Source organism: Salmo trutta, chromosome 12, assembly GCF_901001165.1.
Source record: "Salmo trutta chromosome 12, fSalTru1.1, whole genome shotgun sequence".
Lineage (NCBI taxonomy): Eukaryota > Metazoa > Chordata > Actinopteri > Salmoniformes > Salmonidae > Salmo > Salmo trutta.
This window is the reverse complement of record NC_042968.1, coordinates 13,600,071-13,615,466: the sequence shown is the minus strand read 5'-3', so window position 1 is coordinate 13,615,466 and position 15,396 is coordinate 13,600,071. Positions and strand designations below refer to the sequence as shown.

At 45.7% G+C, this 15,396-nt stretch overlaps 1 protein-coding gene across 4 annotated transcripts in view; it reads left to right on the top strand.

Moving 5' to 3' along the window:
* LOC115202948 (coiled-coil domain-containing protein 102A) overlaps positions 1 to 14,451 on the top strand; it is a 69,057-nt gene extending 54,606 nt beyond the window's left edge. For 3 of the 4 annotated variants that reach the window (XM_029767153.1, XM_029767151.1, XM_029767154.1), the window contains exons 7-9: positions 1,710 to 1,880; positions 3,026 to 3,129; positions 13,006 to 14,451. In XM_029767153.1, the coding sequence (XP_029623013.1) occupies positions 1,710 to 1,880; positions 3,026 to 3,129; positions 13,006 to 13,135 (405 nt within the window). In that variant the 3' untranslated portion in view covers positions 13,136 to 14,451. Of the gene's footprint in view, positions 1 to 1,709; positions 1,881 to 3,025; positions 3,130 to 3,648; positions 3,810 to 13,005 lie in introns of all 4 variants that reach the window. The other variant, XR_003880089.1, reaches the window with a different exon arrangement.
* The last annotated feature ends 945 nt before the right edge of the window (positions 14,452 to 15,396 follow it).

The following is a 15,396-nucleotide window of genomic DNA, read 5'->3' as shown; positions in this document are numbered from 1 at the left end:
GTTAAGTGGAGGGCTGGAGCACTGAATCAATACCATGGCCCGTCTGTTTCAATAGGACCGCTCATCTAGCCAGGGCTGCTTGAGTGCTTGGCTATGCAGCTAGGGAATACCAATGCCCTCCCTCCTCCTCTCTGTCTCTCTCTCTGTCTCTCTCTCTGTCTCTGTCTCTCTCTCTCTCTCTCTCTCCACCTCTCTCTCTCCACCTCTCTCTCTCTCCACTCTCTCTCTCCACCTCTCTCTCTCTCCACTCTCTCTCTCCACTCTCACTCTCCACTCTCTCTCTCTCTCTCCACTCTCTCTCTCTCTCCACTCTCTCACTCTCTTCTTCCCGTTCTTGTCTCCCTCCCTCACTCCTGTTTGATTTCTCTGGCCTTATTAAACAGTAGGTCATGCTGTTCTGCCCTGATCGTACAGGAGAATCCTCAGGAGAACTCAACTGATGTGAGTGATGACAGTGAGGGTTAAGTCAAGACTGCACTCTGACTGTTCAATGCAGAGCAGAGAAATGAGAAACACGCTCAACTCATCAGAGATCTGTGAGCAGGGTTTTCTTTGTGGTTGTCTTTTCCTTTTCAAGTTTCTAGTTTTTGACAACAACCATAAGAAATAATAAAAGATAAGAATACGAACATAAAGTAAATGGCTCAGATGAATAGAATAAACATTTTAGCGTACAGGTAAATATAATACAGGAAGGCAGCATAATACAGGATAATACAATATTTACACGTGTTTTGAGGAAGGGGGGGATTGGGGGGCAAGTGTTTAAACTGTCCAGTATTTAGCAATCATAATAAGAGACTGGTAGCAGCAGTATGATGTGTGTGTAGCATAAATGTATGTGTATGTGGGGGGTCAGTCCAGGTGGTCAGTCCAGATGGTCAGTCCAGATGGTCAGTCCAGGTGGTCAGTCCAGGGGGTCAGTCCAGGGGGTCAGTCCAGGTGGTCAGTCCAGATGGTCAGTCCAGGTGGTCAGTCCAGGGGGTCAGTCCAGGGGGTCAGTCCAGGGGGTCAGTCCAGATGGTCAGTCCAGATGGTCAGTCCAGGTGGTCAGTCCAGGGGGTCAGTCCAGGTGGTCAGTCCAGATGGTCAGTCCAGATGGTCAGTCCAGATGGTCAGTCCAGGGGGTCAGTCCAGGTGGTCAGTCCAGGGGGTCAGTCCAGGGGGTCAGTCCAGATGGTCAGTCCAGGGGGTCAGTCCAGGTGGTCAGTCCAGGGGGTCAGTCCAGGGGGTCAGTCCAGGGGGTCAGTCCAGTTGGTCAGTCCAGGTGGTCAGTCCAGGGGGTCAGTCCAGGGGGTCAGTCCAGGGGGCCAGTCCAGGGGGCCAGTCCAGGGGGTCAGTCCAGTTCAAGTGTTTCAAGGTTTCCTTTATGTTTTCTTTGTGTTCTTTATTCTCGCTGTACGGGTAATGGTTTGTAAGCGTTCAGCTCGGCACAAGCTTTTCCTGGTACATTATGTTTATTTTCAGTGGGAGTGCGTACTTCTCTATTGCGTGAATGTGTTAGAAGTGCTCCTGCTTATTGATCAGATCCTCAATTCTCTAACGAACAGTAGCAGTGATGACTAGCAGAACCCAACGGCATCCGACACTCATCTGACATACTTGAAACTGAAATTCACATATAAGCGACGGTACTTAACTGGCCTGAGGCCCGATTTAAATCCACTCTAACAGACTAGCTGACTGACCCTGACCCCTCTGCTCCTCAGGAGTTGGCAGACATGCGCCACATCCACTCCAAGGTGAAGAAGCAGTACCAGGACAAGATGGCCGAGCTGGCCCACGCCAACCGGCGGGTGGAGCAGCACGAGACAGAGGTGAAGAAGCTGAGGCTGAGGGTGGAGGAGCTGAAAAAAGAACTGGGTCAGGCGGAGGACGAGGTGAGCACCAACAGACACCACATTCACGTACACATGGATACATATACAGTTCCCTCCGTAATTATTGGGACAATTAAGCATTTGGTTAAGTTGAGGTTAAAGTTCAGACTGTCGGCTTTAATTTGAAGGTATTTTCATCCATATCCGTTGACCTGTTTGGAAATTACAGCACCTTTTGTACATAGTCCCCCCATTTTAGGGGAGAAAATGTACTGAGATCAATTCACTTATGTGTATTCAAGTAGTAAAAAGTTAAGTATTTGATCCCATATGTATAGCACTTCTACACTTCTACATGAAAGTGGATGCTACCATGATGACAGATAATCCTGAATGAATCATGAGTAATGATGAGTGAGGAAGTTATAGACCCACACAACCTCCCCTGTTACTATAATGGTGAGAGGTTAGCATTTCTTGGGGGGGGTGATATTTATGCGTCTGTAACTTTCTCACTCGTCGTTATTCGAGATTAATTCAGGATTATCTGTATTCATGGTAGCATCCACATTCATGTAGAGGTGTTCAGAAGCTTTCTATTCTTATTGACAATCAAAGTGACTCCAAAATGACACAATACATTATTTACCATTCATTTCTTTTGGGCACAGAATAATCTGAAACACAACCAAAACAAACAGAGTTTGTAGAGTCACAAGCTTGATGTAGTCATTGCGTGCTATGAATATGGGACCAAATACTTTACTTTTTGCTACTTTAATACAAATATAAGTGAATTTGTCCCAATACTTTTGCTCCCCTTAAATGGGGGGAATAGGTACAAAAAGTGCTGTCATTTCTAAGCAGTTCACCTGATATGGATGGAAATACCCTCAAATTAAATCTGACCGTCTGCACCTTAACCTCATAGTCATTGTTTGATTTTAAATCCAAACTTTTGGAGTATAGAGCCAAAAGAACAAGAAACGCTTCACTGTCCCAACAATTACAGAGGGCAGTGTAGATACAGTAGATACTGTACACATACTGTACATACTGTCAGTAAGTGCTTGTGTTGGGTATTTAGGATTTTGATCCAAAGTATTCAAATCAGAATACTGATTCAGGGATTTGTAGTCTGGTGTAACTATGATTTGCAATGACCGATTTCTCCCTCCCTCCCTCCCTCACTCCCTCCCTCCCAGCTGGATGAGGCCCATAATCAGACCAGGAAGCTACAGCGGTCTCTGGATGAGCAGGTGGAGCAGTCGGAGAACCTCCAGGTCCAACTGGAACATCTGCAGTCCCGGTACGACTGATTCTGACACACACACACACACGGATACGCACACACACTTATCATATGCTCTCACACACACACACACACACACACACACACACACACACACACACACACACACACACACACACACACACACACACACACACACACACACACACACACACACACACACACACACACACACACACACACACCTCTCATATATGCTCTCACACATACGCTCTACCTATGTTTATCTACATGCAGGAAAAGCACACATTCACACGTCCAATGTCATACCCTTCTCAGCGGTCTTTGGTAGTGTAAGATGTTTAATCAAACAGTGTATGGCTGCCATGCTTGTGTTCTAAACTCTAGTTCTCCCAGGTATCTTAGCTGGAGGATATTAGCCCACTGAGGCTTGTGTCTTAGTTTGTCAGGCAGGCAGCCCTACTTACACTAGGCCAGTCTGTCTGCTAGCCTTCCTGTCCCCCAGCTCTCTCTCTCTCTCTCTCTCTCTGCTTTATCATTCCACCCGTGTCCCAGCTCATCCCCTCCGACAGCCAATCGCGGGCCGCCCAGTCATGGCCCCCTGTAGCTTAGCAGAGGGGTGACAGGCGTGTTGGCATGGAAACGTCTTTAGGAACACACACATAGAGCCTCATGGAGCCCTGACCTGGAACAGTGAGGGAGTCAGGCCCCATCAGGTACCTAGTATGACACGGTACTGTATGTGGATGAACTCGCTCAAACCACATTAACCCTGATGCACGGGATGTAGCTGGATAGGAGTGGGAATATTAATACTTCTAAAAAATGAAATATTAATGGAAGAAGGGTTTTGAGATTTAGTGGTTGTCCACTACCTCTCCTATGGGTATTAAACTATCCTATCACTCCTCTCTCTTTCTGTCATTTCTTTCTCTCCCATCTTTTCCGGCCATATGTAATGCTTTCTTTGATCTCTCTCCTCTGGCTCTTTAAAGGGATAATGTGACATTATGGCAATAAAGCCCTTTTTTCTACTCACCCAGAGTTAGATGAACTAGCATACTAGCTGTTCCTGTAGACTTTCAGTGATTTCGCAAGCGCTAGTTAGCAATGGCTCCAGAAACGACCTACACCTTCCTTCAAACTGCACGCAGAGACATAATGAGTTAATCTGAGTTCATCTGATGAGTTCATCTCACCCTGGGAAAGTAGAAAAAAGTAATTGCCAAAATGTCTCACTATCCCTTTAACCAGGGGAATAGTTCCCACCACATCCCAGCCTGTCTGTCTGAGATATAAATAGTCTAGTGGTCTCCCAGCTCCAGCCCAGTCTATGATCATAAAGCTAATGTCTAAATCAATACCTCAGACCAGGCCAGGTGATCCGGGAAAACCTCTGTTGCATTCTGGGACAGCCAGTACTGTGTGTGTGTGTGTGTGTGTGTGTGTGTGTGTGTGTGTGTGTGTGTGTGTGTGTGTGTGTGTGTGTGTGTGTGTGTGTGGTGGGGAAGGGGTGGTTAGTGGCCCAGCCTACCAAATGCTTATTTTACTGTAGCTTGTTAAAAGTCCATCCTTCACATCGATTTATCAATCAATCCTCTGTGGATCGTCTAATCCTATGCACACACACTCAATGCCACACGCGCGCGCACACACACACACACACACACATACTCCACATAGCCCATACACACATGACCTTTGGCCCCCGGGTTTGTTAACATGCCTAGGGTCAGTGGTAAGATAATTGCAGACGGCGCTGAAGCGTGTGTATATAATGGCCTCGGAGAAATGGAGAGGGAGATAAGAGATGAACACAACAGAGAGACATACAAACAAACAGACAGACAGACAGACAGACAGACAGACAGACAGACAGACAGACAGACAGACAGACAGACAGACAGACAGACAAAGCTAGCCACCATGAGAAAGGTCTCTAACAATGGGGGGCGTGTCGCCATGACACTGTCAGAGCGTTGTTAAAACAGAACGGTCCTGATTCGGAGGGGTGGTGATGTCATGTGAGGCATCTATACACCAGGATCTGGCCTTTACGCTTTGTGATATTGTGCCGCTCCAATCTGTCACACTGGACATAAACAACTAGCCACTTCTATGGCTGAGGTGTAGGCCTATTCTACAACGCAGAATCAATGATTTAGCCAGCTAACTTGCCTTCTGAAATGACTTTTAATTTCTTTGAAAAATAAGCTTGAAATGGGCATGGTCTAATTGATTCAACATCCAAAACAACATATCTAAGTTTAACTTCCTTAATGAACCATAACATCAATAGTTATTCATGGTTGTTTATCAAAGTTAGCTGGCTAACTCATTGATCCTGCTTTGTAGTGTCCCCTCTGGTCTGAAGACTGACAGCTTAATGGTCCACTTTTCAGGATAATGTGTGCATGTGATGGGAAATGCATGTGCGTGTGGTAAGAAAGGATGTTTTTCTTTCTGTGTGTTGTGTCATTTCTGGTGGACCGGCAGGACGTTCAGATCTCTCTAAATACTCGGCACTCTGAAGGCAATTAGAAAGTGGATCAAATGAAGCTTCTTCTTTTCTTTTGATTTCCCTTCACTGTAGCAGGCTTGTCTGTTTCGCGCAATCAGGGGGCCAATTCAGACTTCAAAATGTGACGCAGGTTGCGGAGCACCAACGACAGTAGCAAAACTCTCTGGCTGAACAGTGAGAGGCTTAACACGCACAGCCTCCATTTCGAGCAGTGGATGTTGACAGCAGGTTGTGTGCGCTGCCATTTGAAGTTCTCCTCTCGGCTTGTATGTTTTCCGAGGGTTTAACGTGATCTGAGAGGTAGTTATATAACAGAAGAGAGGGAGTAGGAGAGGAGGATTAGAAAAGAGAGGGAAAGCGAGGGGGGAAAAAAAGAACGTTGGCTTCGTCTATAGATTTAAGATGAAGGGCTTAGAATTGTATTGGTATTTGAGATCTTTCCAACCTTGATTTCTCTCTCCTTTCAATCTAACGTATAGCCTTCGTACTGTATATTCCCACAGTGTGTGCCACATTGCTATTTGATATTGTACCAGCTGTGAACAGACAGAAATAACACATTAGCAGTTTAGCAAGGCTGTTGGCTTTATAGATTAGATTGATTTGCGTTCATGCATTTGTAGCGGAGGCTTTGTTGTGGAAGATGTTGTGGAAGCAATTGGGCATGAGTTTGATAAATTAATTATAGTAGCAGCATGAAAATATAGACTACCCACTGGGCACAGACGCAATTTAATTGTTTAGTTTTGATTTCATTTCTGTTGGGTTGTCAACTAACGTGAATTCAACGTGAAATCAACAAAACATTTCATGTCATTGGATTTAAGTTTAAAGTTGTGTGGGAAAAATGGGAAATTCCCCTACGTTGATGACTTTTTAACAAATCACATTTATGTTTTTTAATGACATGGAAACAATGTTGATTCAACCAGTTTTTGCCCAGTGGGTATCATTTCTATATCTCCCCCCACCCCACCCCCCTCTTTCTCTCTCGCTCTGTCTCTCTCGCTCTCTCTCTCGCTCTCTCTCACTCTCACCCTCGCTCTCTCTCTCACCCTCTCTCTATCTTTCTCTCTCTCTCCCTCTCTCTCTGCCCCCCCCCCCCTTGTCCTTCAGATGTACTCTCTGACACCTTAAAATGGCCTTGCTAAGTGTTTGGGCAATGGAAAAGCTTTTAGTCGTTTAGTGGGTGACTGTGGTCAAAACACTATTATGTGTAATTTAGCGCCATTAAAAGGATCTCTGTTCCTGTCAGTGAGTCCCCCCAGTAGACTAACATGGCCTGGGAAACAGAGAGGGTCAATCCAGGCCTCTGGCACCATCATACTAGCCTGATTCCACATCTGTTGGTATTGTCTTTCTAACTCCTGTATATAGTCAATGACCACAGACATTGACAGAACAGCACAAACAGACCTGGAACCAGGCTAGCATTACACCACAGAGGATGAGAACAGAGAGCAGTGAATGGGGTGGCAGCACAGATACTGCTTCTTGGAAATAGTTAACATAGTATATTCTGTACTTGCCAGGGTTAGCGGACATATCGTAGAGGCTGATTCTCACTACCTGGTTGAATAATCTAATTTGACGCAGAGTGATCCCAGGCTGTGTGGGAGGCTGTGTTCTTTCTCTTTCTAAACTGAGGCTCAGTTCACCCTGGAGCCATTCTAGCCGTGCGTCATCACAACACACACAGCCGCGCACACTGCTGCAGGTCCACTGCGAACAGGCACGCCAATCTATCCTGCACATTTCTAGAAACAGTTCAACTCTCACATCATAATAACATGAGTGGTTGTGTAGTTTTAATAAGGATTGTGTTTCCTTTGCTGGTTCAGCTGCAGCTCAGACCAGGGTCATCTATAATTGAGGAGGGAGTGGATTCATTATGTGAAGCTGTGTTGGGTCTTTGATGTGCAGAGTGAGGTGCTGAAGCCTGCTGGTGAGGGATCAGAGATGGCCCCACAGAGCCACCGTGTCACATTAGTGTCGCTTTGTCTCCCAAAGGGATGCTGCATGGGGCACAGCTCAACACTCGCACTGAACAATCACTGAACACTCACACTGAACACTCACACTGAACACTCACACTGAACACTCACACTGAACAATCACTGAACACACACTGAACAATCACTGAACACACACTGAGCACTCACACTGAACAATCACTAAACACACAGCTCAACACTCACACTGAACAATCATTGAACACACACTGAACACTCATACTGAACACACACTAAACACTCACTAAACACACACTGAACACACTAAACACACACTGAACACTCACACACTGAACACTCATACTGAACACACTGAACAAACACTGAACACTCACACTGAACACACACTGAACAATCACTGAACACACAGCTCAACACTCACACTGAACAATCACTGAACTCACACTGAACACTCACACTGAACAATCACTGAACACACACTGAACACTCATACTGAACACACTGAACAAACACTGAACACTCACACTGAACACGCAATGAGCACTCACACTGAACACACACTGAATGTTCACTAAACACACACTGAACACTCATACTGAACACACTGAACACACACTGAATGTTCACTAAACACACACTGAACACACACTGAACACACACTGAACTTTCATTAAACACACACTGAACACACACTGAACACTCACACTGAACACTCACTAAACACACACTGAACACACTCACTCCTCTATTGCCGGTATTGTTGCACACTTGAATAATGTCACCGACTTTGTGTAGAAGTTTCGAATGTTTACTTTTCTTATTTTTTTTAAATCACAAGACAGACAGGGCACATCAGACATGCTGCCTATATCATCACTAGGTCTCCTTCTGATTATTATCATTAGTCTCTGTATCACAAATATGTAAATGATCATTCTCTTAAAAAGGATATAAACTTGTACTGAACACCTTTACATTATAAAACAGTGAAGAAGTGATACTATGGGCACATTCACATTTCCACTCATATTCGAGGTTACAGAATATGTCATATCTCACTGTCACTCACCACCTTGCCAGTTGGCTAGCTAGACACTCGGTTAGTATACAACACAGTAGGTGTATTTCTCTGTATCTGGAGAACTTTAAAACAAGACACTAATGTACTTGTCCTCTTGCTCAGTTGTGTACTGGTGCCTCCCACTCCTCTTTCTATTCTGGTTAGGGCCAGTTTGCGCTGTTCTGTGAAGGGAGTAGTACACAGCGTTCTTCAGTTTCTTGGCAATTTTTCGCATGGAATAGCCTTCATTTCTCAGAACAAGAATAGACTGACGAGTTTCAGAGGAAGTGTTTTGTTTCTGGCCATTTTGAGCCTGTAATCGAACCCACACATGCTGATGTTCCGGATACTCAACTAGTCTAAAGAAGGCCAGTTTTATTGCTTCTTTAATCAGAACAACAGTTTTCATTTGTGCTAACATAAATGCAAAAGGATTTCTAATAATCATTTAGCCTTTTAAAATTATAAACTTGGATTAGCTAACACAGCGTGCCATTGGAACACAGGAGGGATGGTTGCTGATAATGGGCCTCTGTACGCCTATGTAGAAATTCCTTAAAAAATCTGCCGTTTCCAGCTACAATAGTCATCTACAACATTAACAATGTCAACACTGTATTTCTGATCAATTTGATGTTATTTTAATGGACAGAAAAGTTGCTTTTCTTTCAAAAACAAGGACATTTCTAAGTGACCCCAAACGTTTGAACGGTAGTGTACACGGCACATCAGACATGCTGCCTCTATCATCACTAGGTCTCGTTCTACTGATGGTCAGTAATCTAAGAGCCCTAAGACCTCTGAGATCTCTTAGCTGGCCTAACTGTGCCTGATATTGAGCATTAGTCAGTAATAACCACAATAACCATCTTATATCCTAAAATACTAGTCTGCTTTACAGTACCATGTGATTGTCTAAAGATATTACCCATAGTAATAATATTAAAAAGGAGGGTGGCTATCTCTTATGCCTAATATTACTATGGGTCCCACAGTATCATTACTGACTGATTAGCGCCACCAGCTCACATTGATTACTCATGAACTTGGACAGCTCATAATGTAAATCTCACTATCTGTACATTTCCAGCCAGCTCACTCACCCTCATATTCCCTGCTCTCCAGTATGAGTCAGTGAGTCAGTCAGTCAGTGAGTCCTTCAGTGAGTCAGTCAGTCAGTGAGTTCTTCAGTCAGTGAGTCCTTCAGTCAGTGAGTCAGTCAGTCAGTCAGTGAGTCCTTCAGTCAGTCCGTCAGTCAGTCAGTCAGTGAGTCCTTCAGTCAGTCCGTCAGTCAGTGAGTCAGTCAGTCAGTGAGTCAGTCAGTCAAAGAGTGAGTCAGTCAGTCAGTCAGTGAGTCAGTCAGTCAGTGAGTGAATCCTTCAGTCAGTGAGTCAGTGAGTCAGCGAGTGAGTCAGTCAGTCAGTCAGTGAGTCAGTCAGTCAATGAGGCATTCAGTCAGTCAGTGAGTCCGTCAGTCAGTCAGTCAGTGAGTCCTTCAGTCAGTAAGTGAGTCAGTCAGTCAGACAGTGATCCAGTCATTGAGTCAGTCAGTCAGTCAGTCTGTGAGTCCTTCAGTCAGTGAGCCAGTCAGTCAGTGAGTCCTTCAGTCAGTCAGTGAGTCAGACAGTGAGTCAGTCAGTCAGTCAGTCAGTCAGTCAGTGAGTCCTTCAGCCAGTCAGTCAGTGAGTCAGTCAGTGAGTCAGTCAGTCAGTAAGTCCTTTAGTCAGTCAGTGAGTCAGTCAGTGAGTCAGTCAGTCAGTCAGTCCCAGGCAGGCAGTGGTGGCTGGCCTAGTGTTGTTAGCTATCGTAGGTTCATGAGTGCTACTGTCTAGACTCTAGTTGATCAGCAGTGTAACTGGGAGCTGGGCTGATCTGGCTGGGCTCCTCCTCTCTAATGAATCCTCTATTTACCTGGACAGCCGGACCATTTACCCAGACCAGCCTCAGACGCCAGGCATTGTCTTCAAAACAAGTTTCCTGACGGTTAAGCTGTTGTGTCCTAATAAAGCGTGACAGCAGATACACTGAACTTGCTACGACACAGAGGAAGGAGTTGGAGAAAGTAGAAGAGAGAGAAGGAGGGAGCTGGAGAAGGAAAAGAGAGATCGAAACAGACAGGAAAGAGAGAGCGTGTTGGTTTAAGGAATTAACCGCGTCTGCTTTTCTTTTGTACCTGTTTGTCTTTGTCATTATGGCGCAGACCGAGCCGACTGCAAACACGCAGGTAGGATTTTGGGCCCAAGTCAAGGTGATGAATCATCTCAAAATTAAGATCAATTCGGCAAACGGCTTGTTGATAAATAATTTAAGCTTTTCTCTGAGCCTCAGAGGGATTCATTACAGCTAGGCCTGATGGGAACCTTCTGCTGAATTTCAAAAAATGTACCTGGTTTGTAAAGAGCAGACCTCAGCCTTCTCTCTCTTTCTCTCTCTCTATTCCTCTCTCCCTCTCTCTTCCTGTCCCCCCGCTCTACCTCTGTAGAGATAATGTTAGTATTTCACTGTTGTCCATGTGGTATGATCACCAATGTAGCAGCCTTGGCTCAGTAACTGGTCATTTCTGGCTAACTGAGTGTTACCTGGCAACGGAAGCAGCTCCATTGTGCTGGGCTTTTAGGCGATGGTGAATTATGCATTGTTTGTTTATCCGACGCAGAGTCCTGAAATATGACTTTGTTTACTCGCTCACTGTTGAGATCTCCACAGTGATTTTCTGGAAGAACTTTACCTTAGTTGTTGGGGGAATAATCAGACTTTTACAGGAGAAACAGAATTTTGACAACACTGGGCATTTCGAATCCCACCGCACCTTCTCCGCTATGCAATCTGGTTTCAGAGCTGGTCATGGGTGCACCTCAGCCACGCTCAAGGTCCTAAACGATATCTTAACCGCCATCGATAAGAAACAATACTGTGCAGCCGTTTTCATTGACCTGGCCAAGGCTTTCGACTCTGTCAATCACCACATCCTCATCGGCAGACTCAATAGCCTTGGTTTCTCAAATGATTGCCTCGCCTGGTTCACCAACTACTTCTCTGATAGTTCAGTGTGTCAAATCGGGGGGCCTGTTGTCCGGGCCTCTGGCAGTCTCTATAGGGGTGCCACAGGGTTCAATTCTCGGGCCGACTTTTTTCTCTGTAGACATCAATGATGTCGCTCTTGCTGCTGGTGAGTCCCTGATCCACCTCTACGCAGACGACACCATTCTGTATACTTCTGGCCCTTCTTTGGACACTGTGTTAACTACCCTCCAGACGAACTTCAATGCCATACAACTCTCCTGCCGTGGCCTCCAACTGCTCTTAAATACAAGTAAAACTAAATGCATGCTCTTCAACCGATCGCTGCCTGCACCTGCCCGCCTGTCCAGCATCACTACTCTGGATGGTTCTGACTTAGAATATGTGGACAACTACAAATACCTAGGTGTCTGGTTACACTGTAAACTCTCCTTCCAGACTCACATCAAACATCTCCAATCCAAAGTTAAATCTAGAATTGGCTTCCTATTTCGCAACAAAGCATCTTTCACTCATGCTGCCAAACATACCCTCGTAAAACTGACCATCCTACCGATCCTCGACTTTGGCGATGTCATTTACAAAATAGCCTCCCATACCCTACTCAATAAATTGGATACAGTCTATCACAGTGCCATCCGTTTTGTCACCAATGCCCCATATACTACCCACCACTGCGACCTGTACGCTCTCGTTGGCTGGCCCTCGCTTCATACTCGTCGCCAAACCCACTGGCTCCAGGTCATCTACAAGACCCTGCTAGGTAAAGTTCCCTCTTATCTCAGCTCGCTGGTCACCATAGCAGCACCCACCTGTAGCACGCGCTCCAGCAGGTATATCTCACTGGTCACCCCCAAAGCCAATTCCTCCTTCGGCCGCCTCTCCTTCCAGTTCTCTGCTGACAATGACTGGAACGAACTACAAAAATCTCTGAAACTGGAAACACTTATCTCCCTCACTAGCTTTAAGCACCAACTGTCAGAGCAGCTCACAGATTACTGCACCTGTACATAGCCCATCTATAATTTAGCCCAAACAACTCCCTCTTCCCCTACTGTATTTATTTATTTATTTTGCTCCTTTGCACCCCATTATTTCTATTTCTACTTTGCACTTTCTTCCACTGCAAATCTACTATTCCAGTGTTTTACTTGCTATATTGTATTTACTTCGCCACCGTGGCCTATTTTGCCTTTACCTCCCTTATCTCACCTCTTTTGCTCACTTTGTATATAGACTTATTATTCTACTATATTATTGACTGTATGTTTGTTTTACTCCATGTGTAACTCTGTGTTGTTGTATGTGTCAAACTGCTTTGCGTTCCTCTGTTCTAGACTGAGGCGGCAGAAGAGCCCGGGCCTGTTTGGGAAGATGAGGTCAGCTCGGTTCAGTCCGGAGAACCCAGACGGACCGCCCAGCGACCCAGACGAAGAGGAGGAGGAGCTACAGATCCAGATCCCATGAACAAAGGAAGGACACACGGACTCTGACTTAGGGCTCTTCATTTCACACCGTGTGTGTCCCATAGAAAGACAGACTCATATTTGGACAGCTGTGATCTCCATTGACCTGGCTCATCCTGTTAGAGACAAACACTGCCACATGGTTGTCATGGGCAAGGTTGCCATGGAACCCGTCGCCACCTGTACCGGTGAACTACAGAGCTACCAGCAGGGGTCCAGAGAGAGCCCTCACTACACGACAACTGACAATACACTACACTACCACACTACCACACCCACAGTGCACTACAGTTACAAGCCACTACAGCCTGAGCCTACAGCCCTCTAGATCCCAACCATCATTACCATCACTCCCATATCTACAACACCCTCAGTGGTGAAACACTCTCGCAATCACACTGCTACCCAATCCTCAGTCTGAAACTCATACCTCCTCTTTCACCCTTCCTTCTCTTTCTCTTTGCGTCCTGAGTTCCTTCACCCAGTGAATGTTGTACAGTATCCTTCCCGATGTATCACAACACTCAAGAAAGGGGTGTTGACCTAGCTGTGACGTTCCAGCAGCGTTCTGGTAATGTTACGTAATGCGTTTGGATTCGTATCGTTAGCTGTACACACAGTTCAGTACAGTGAAGGTGTTTAGCCCTCAGGTCACTGTGCTATGGGTGTGTGCTCGGCGCCTGGCACCTGGGGTCATCATTAGTTCATCGGTGTTTTGGGCTCAGCCTCAGACAGCGAAGTTCTCCCAGTATGAGGGACAGGTAGTATTCTTGGGAGAGACTGGGACTGGATGTGAAGGGACAATAAGGGCCCTCCACCGCTATGTCCCCTCACCCTAACCACTAAGGGACAAGGTGCTTATGTAGAGGACGGGTTCGTTAGACCTACAGTAATACCTTCTCGACATAGCGGGTTGTTCATTCTGAAAGAACCGTTGGTGGTCAATACACACATCCTTAAAGAAAACGTAGGTGCCCGGGCTGATTTAGTGTGTCCTAGAGAAGCACAGAAAGGGCCTGCACACTGCACGGTTTTGATCCGGAAGGATCTTCGTCAGGCCGAGATCCTCGTGGATGGAAACGTTTCCAATGATGTGGTAATTGGGAGCGTATTCAGTGTGCAGGCCTTTCTGTCCTGTTCATTCTGAAAGCAATAACACATCGGCTATCACTCCCGCTTACTCATCTGCTACTACAGGGACCAAGTTATTTGTCACGGTCACGCCAATTATTTATGTTGTTGTTTTTGATAATTGATCTGTAAACCACAGTGTTTTTTTGTATCTAGCTCTATAAATGTTATAAGTGTACATGTAAACCTTGCTTTGTTTGTGTCTTTTCATGAGCATTGTCTCAGATGTGTGTGTACGTTTAAGACTGTGTAATATCTTGATAGAGGGTCATCTGAACATCAAAGCCGTCATGAACTCAACATGCATGGGGGGGGGTCAGCGTTTGAATGCCTATTGTGCCATGAAAGAGGCCCAGTATTACCTACGGTCCAAGGTGGAGGTGAATCATGAAAGACAGCCTGATGTGTTTCCCTCAAAAACAAGACACGTCTATCTCGGGATGTGATATCTTCACGGCTCGGGATAGAAGAGAAACGCCATTGATGTTGTTTAGGTCCTTGTGTTAATGCATTGGGAAACTGCTCAACAGACAAGGTATTGTCCAGCCTGCTGCAGTGATGTTTCCCCATTGTGCCATCAGTCTTACGACATCTAGTCTGTTAGAGGTCTGGGTCTTACGGCTCTCCTCTCCCAGCCCTCTGTCAGCAGGATGGTATCACACAGGAAGCTTCCCAAACAGGAGCTGTTCCTCCCATGGTCTTGTCGTCCTCCTCAGGACTCTTGTGTTCTCCCACATTAAACTTTAAAGCCTGGTTTTATCTCCCTCCTTCCCTCTGCCTCTAGGTGATGAATAATGATGCAGGACAGTCACAGTGGGAGGTTTGCCAGGCATTGGTAATGTAATCCCCCTCTTCAGAGACCAAAACAAGCCACCAGTGCTTCAGGAGGGTTAGACTCTCTCATCTGCTTTACACGGTCAACTCTACTCCACCACACACAGACAACGTGTTGCTACTGTAGGACAGAGTAACATGGGACGCATTTGTTGTCATTGTTATATTTGTGCCAGTGCATTGAATTGAACATCCTTTGGCTGTTGTACTGTAACATGAAGTGACATTCACCCAAATCTGTAATGAGTCATATGATAGGATTGTACACTGAGTGTACAAACCATTAGGAACACCTGC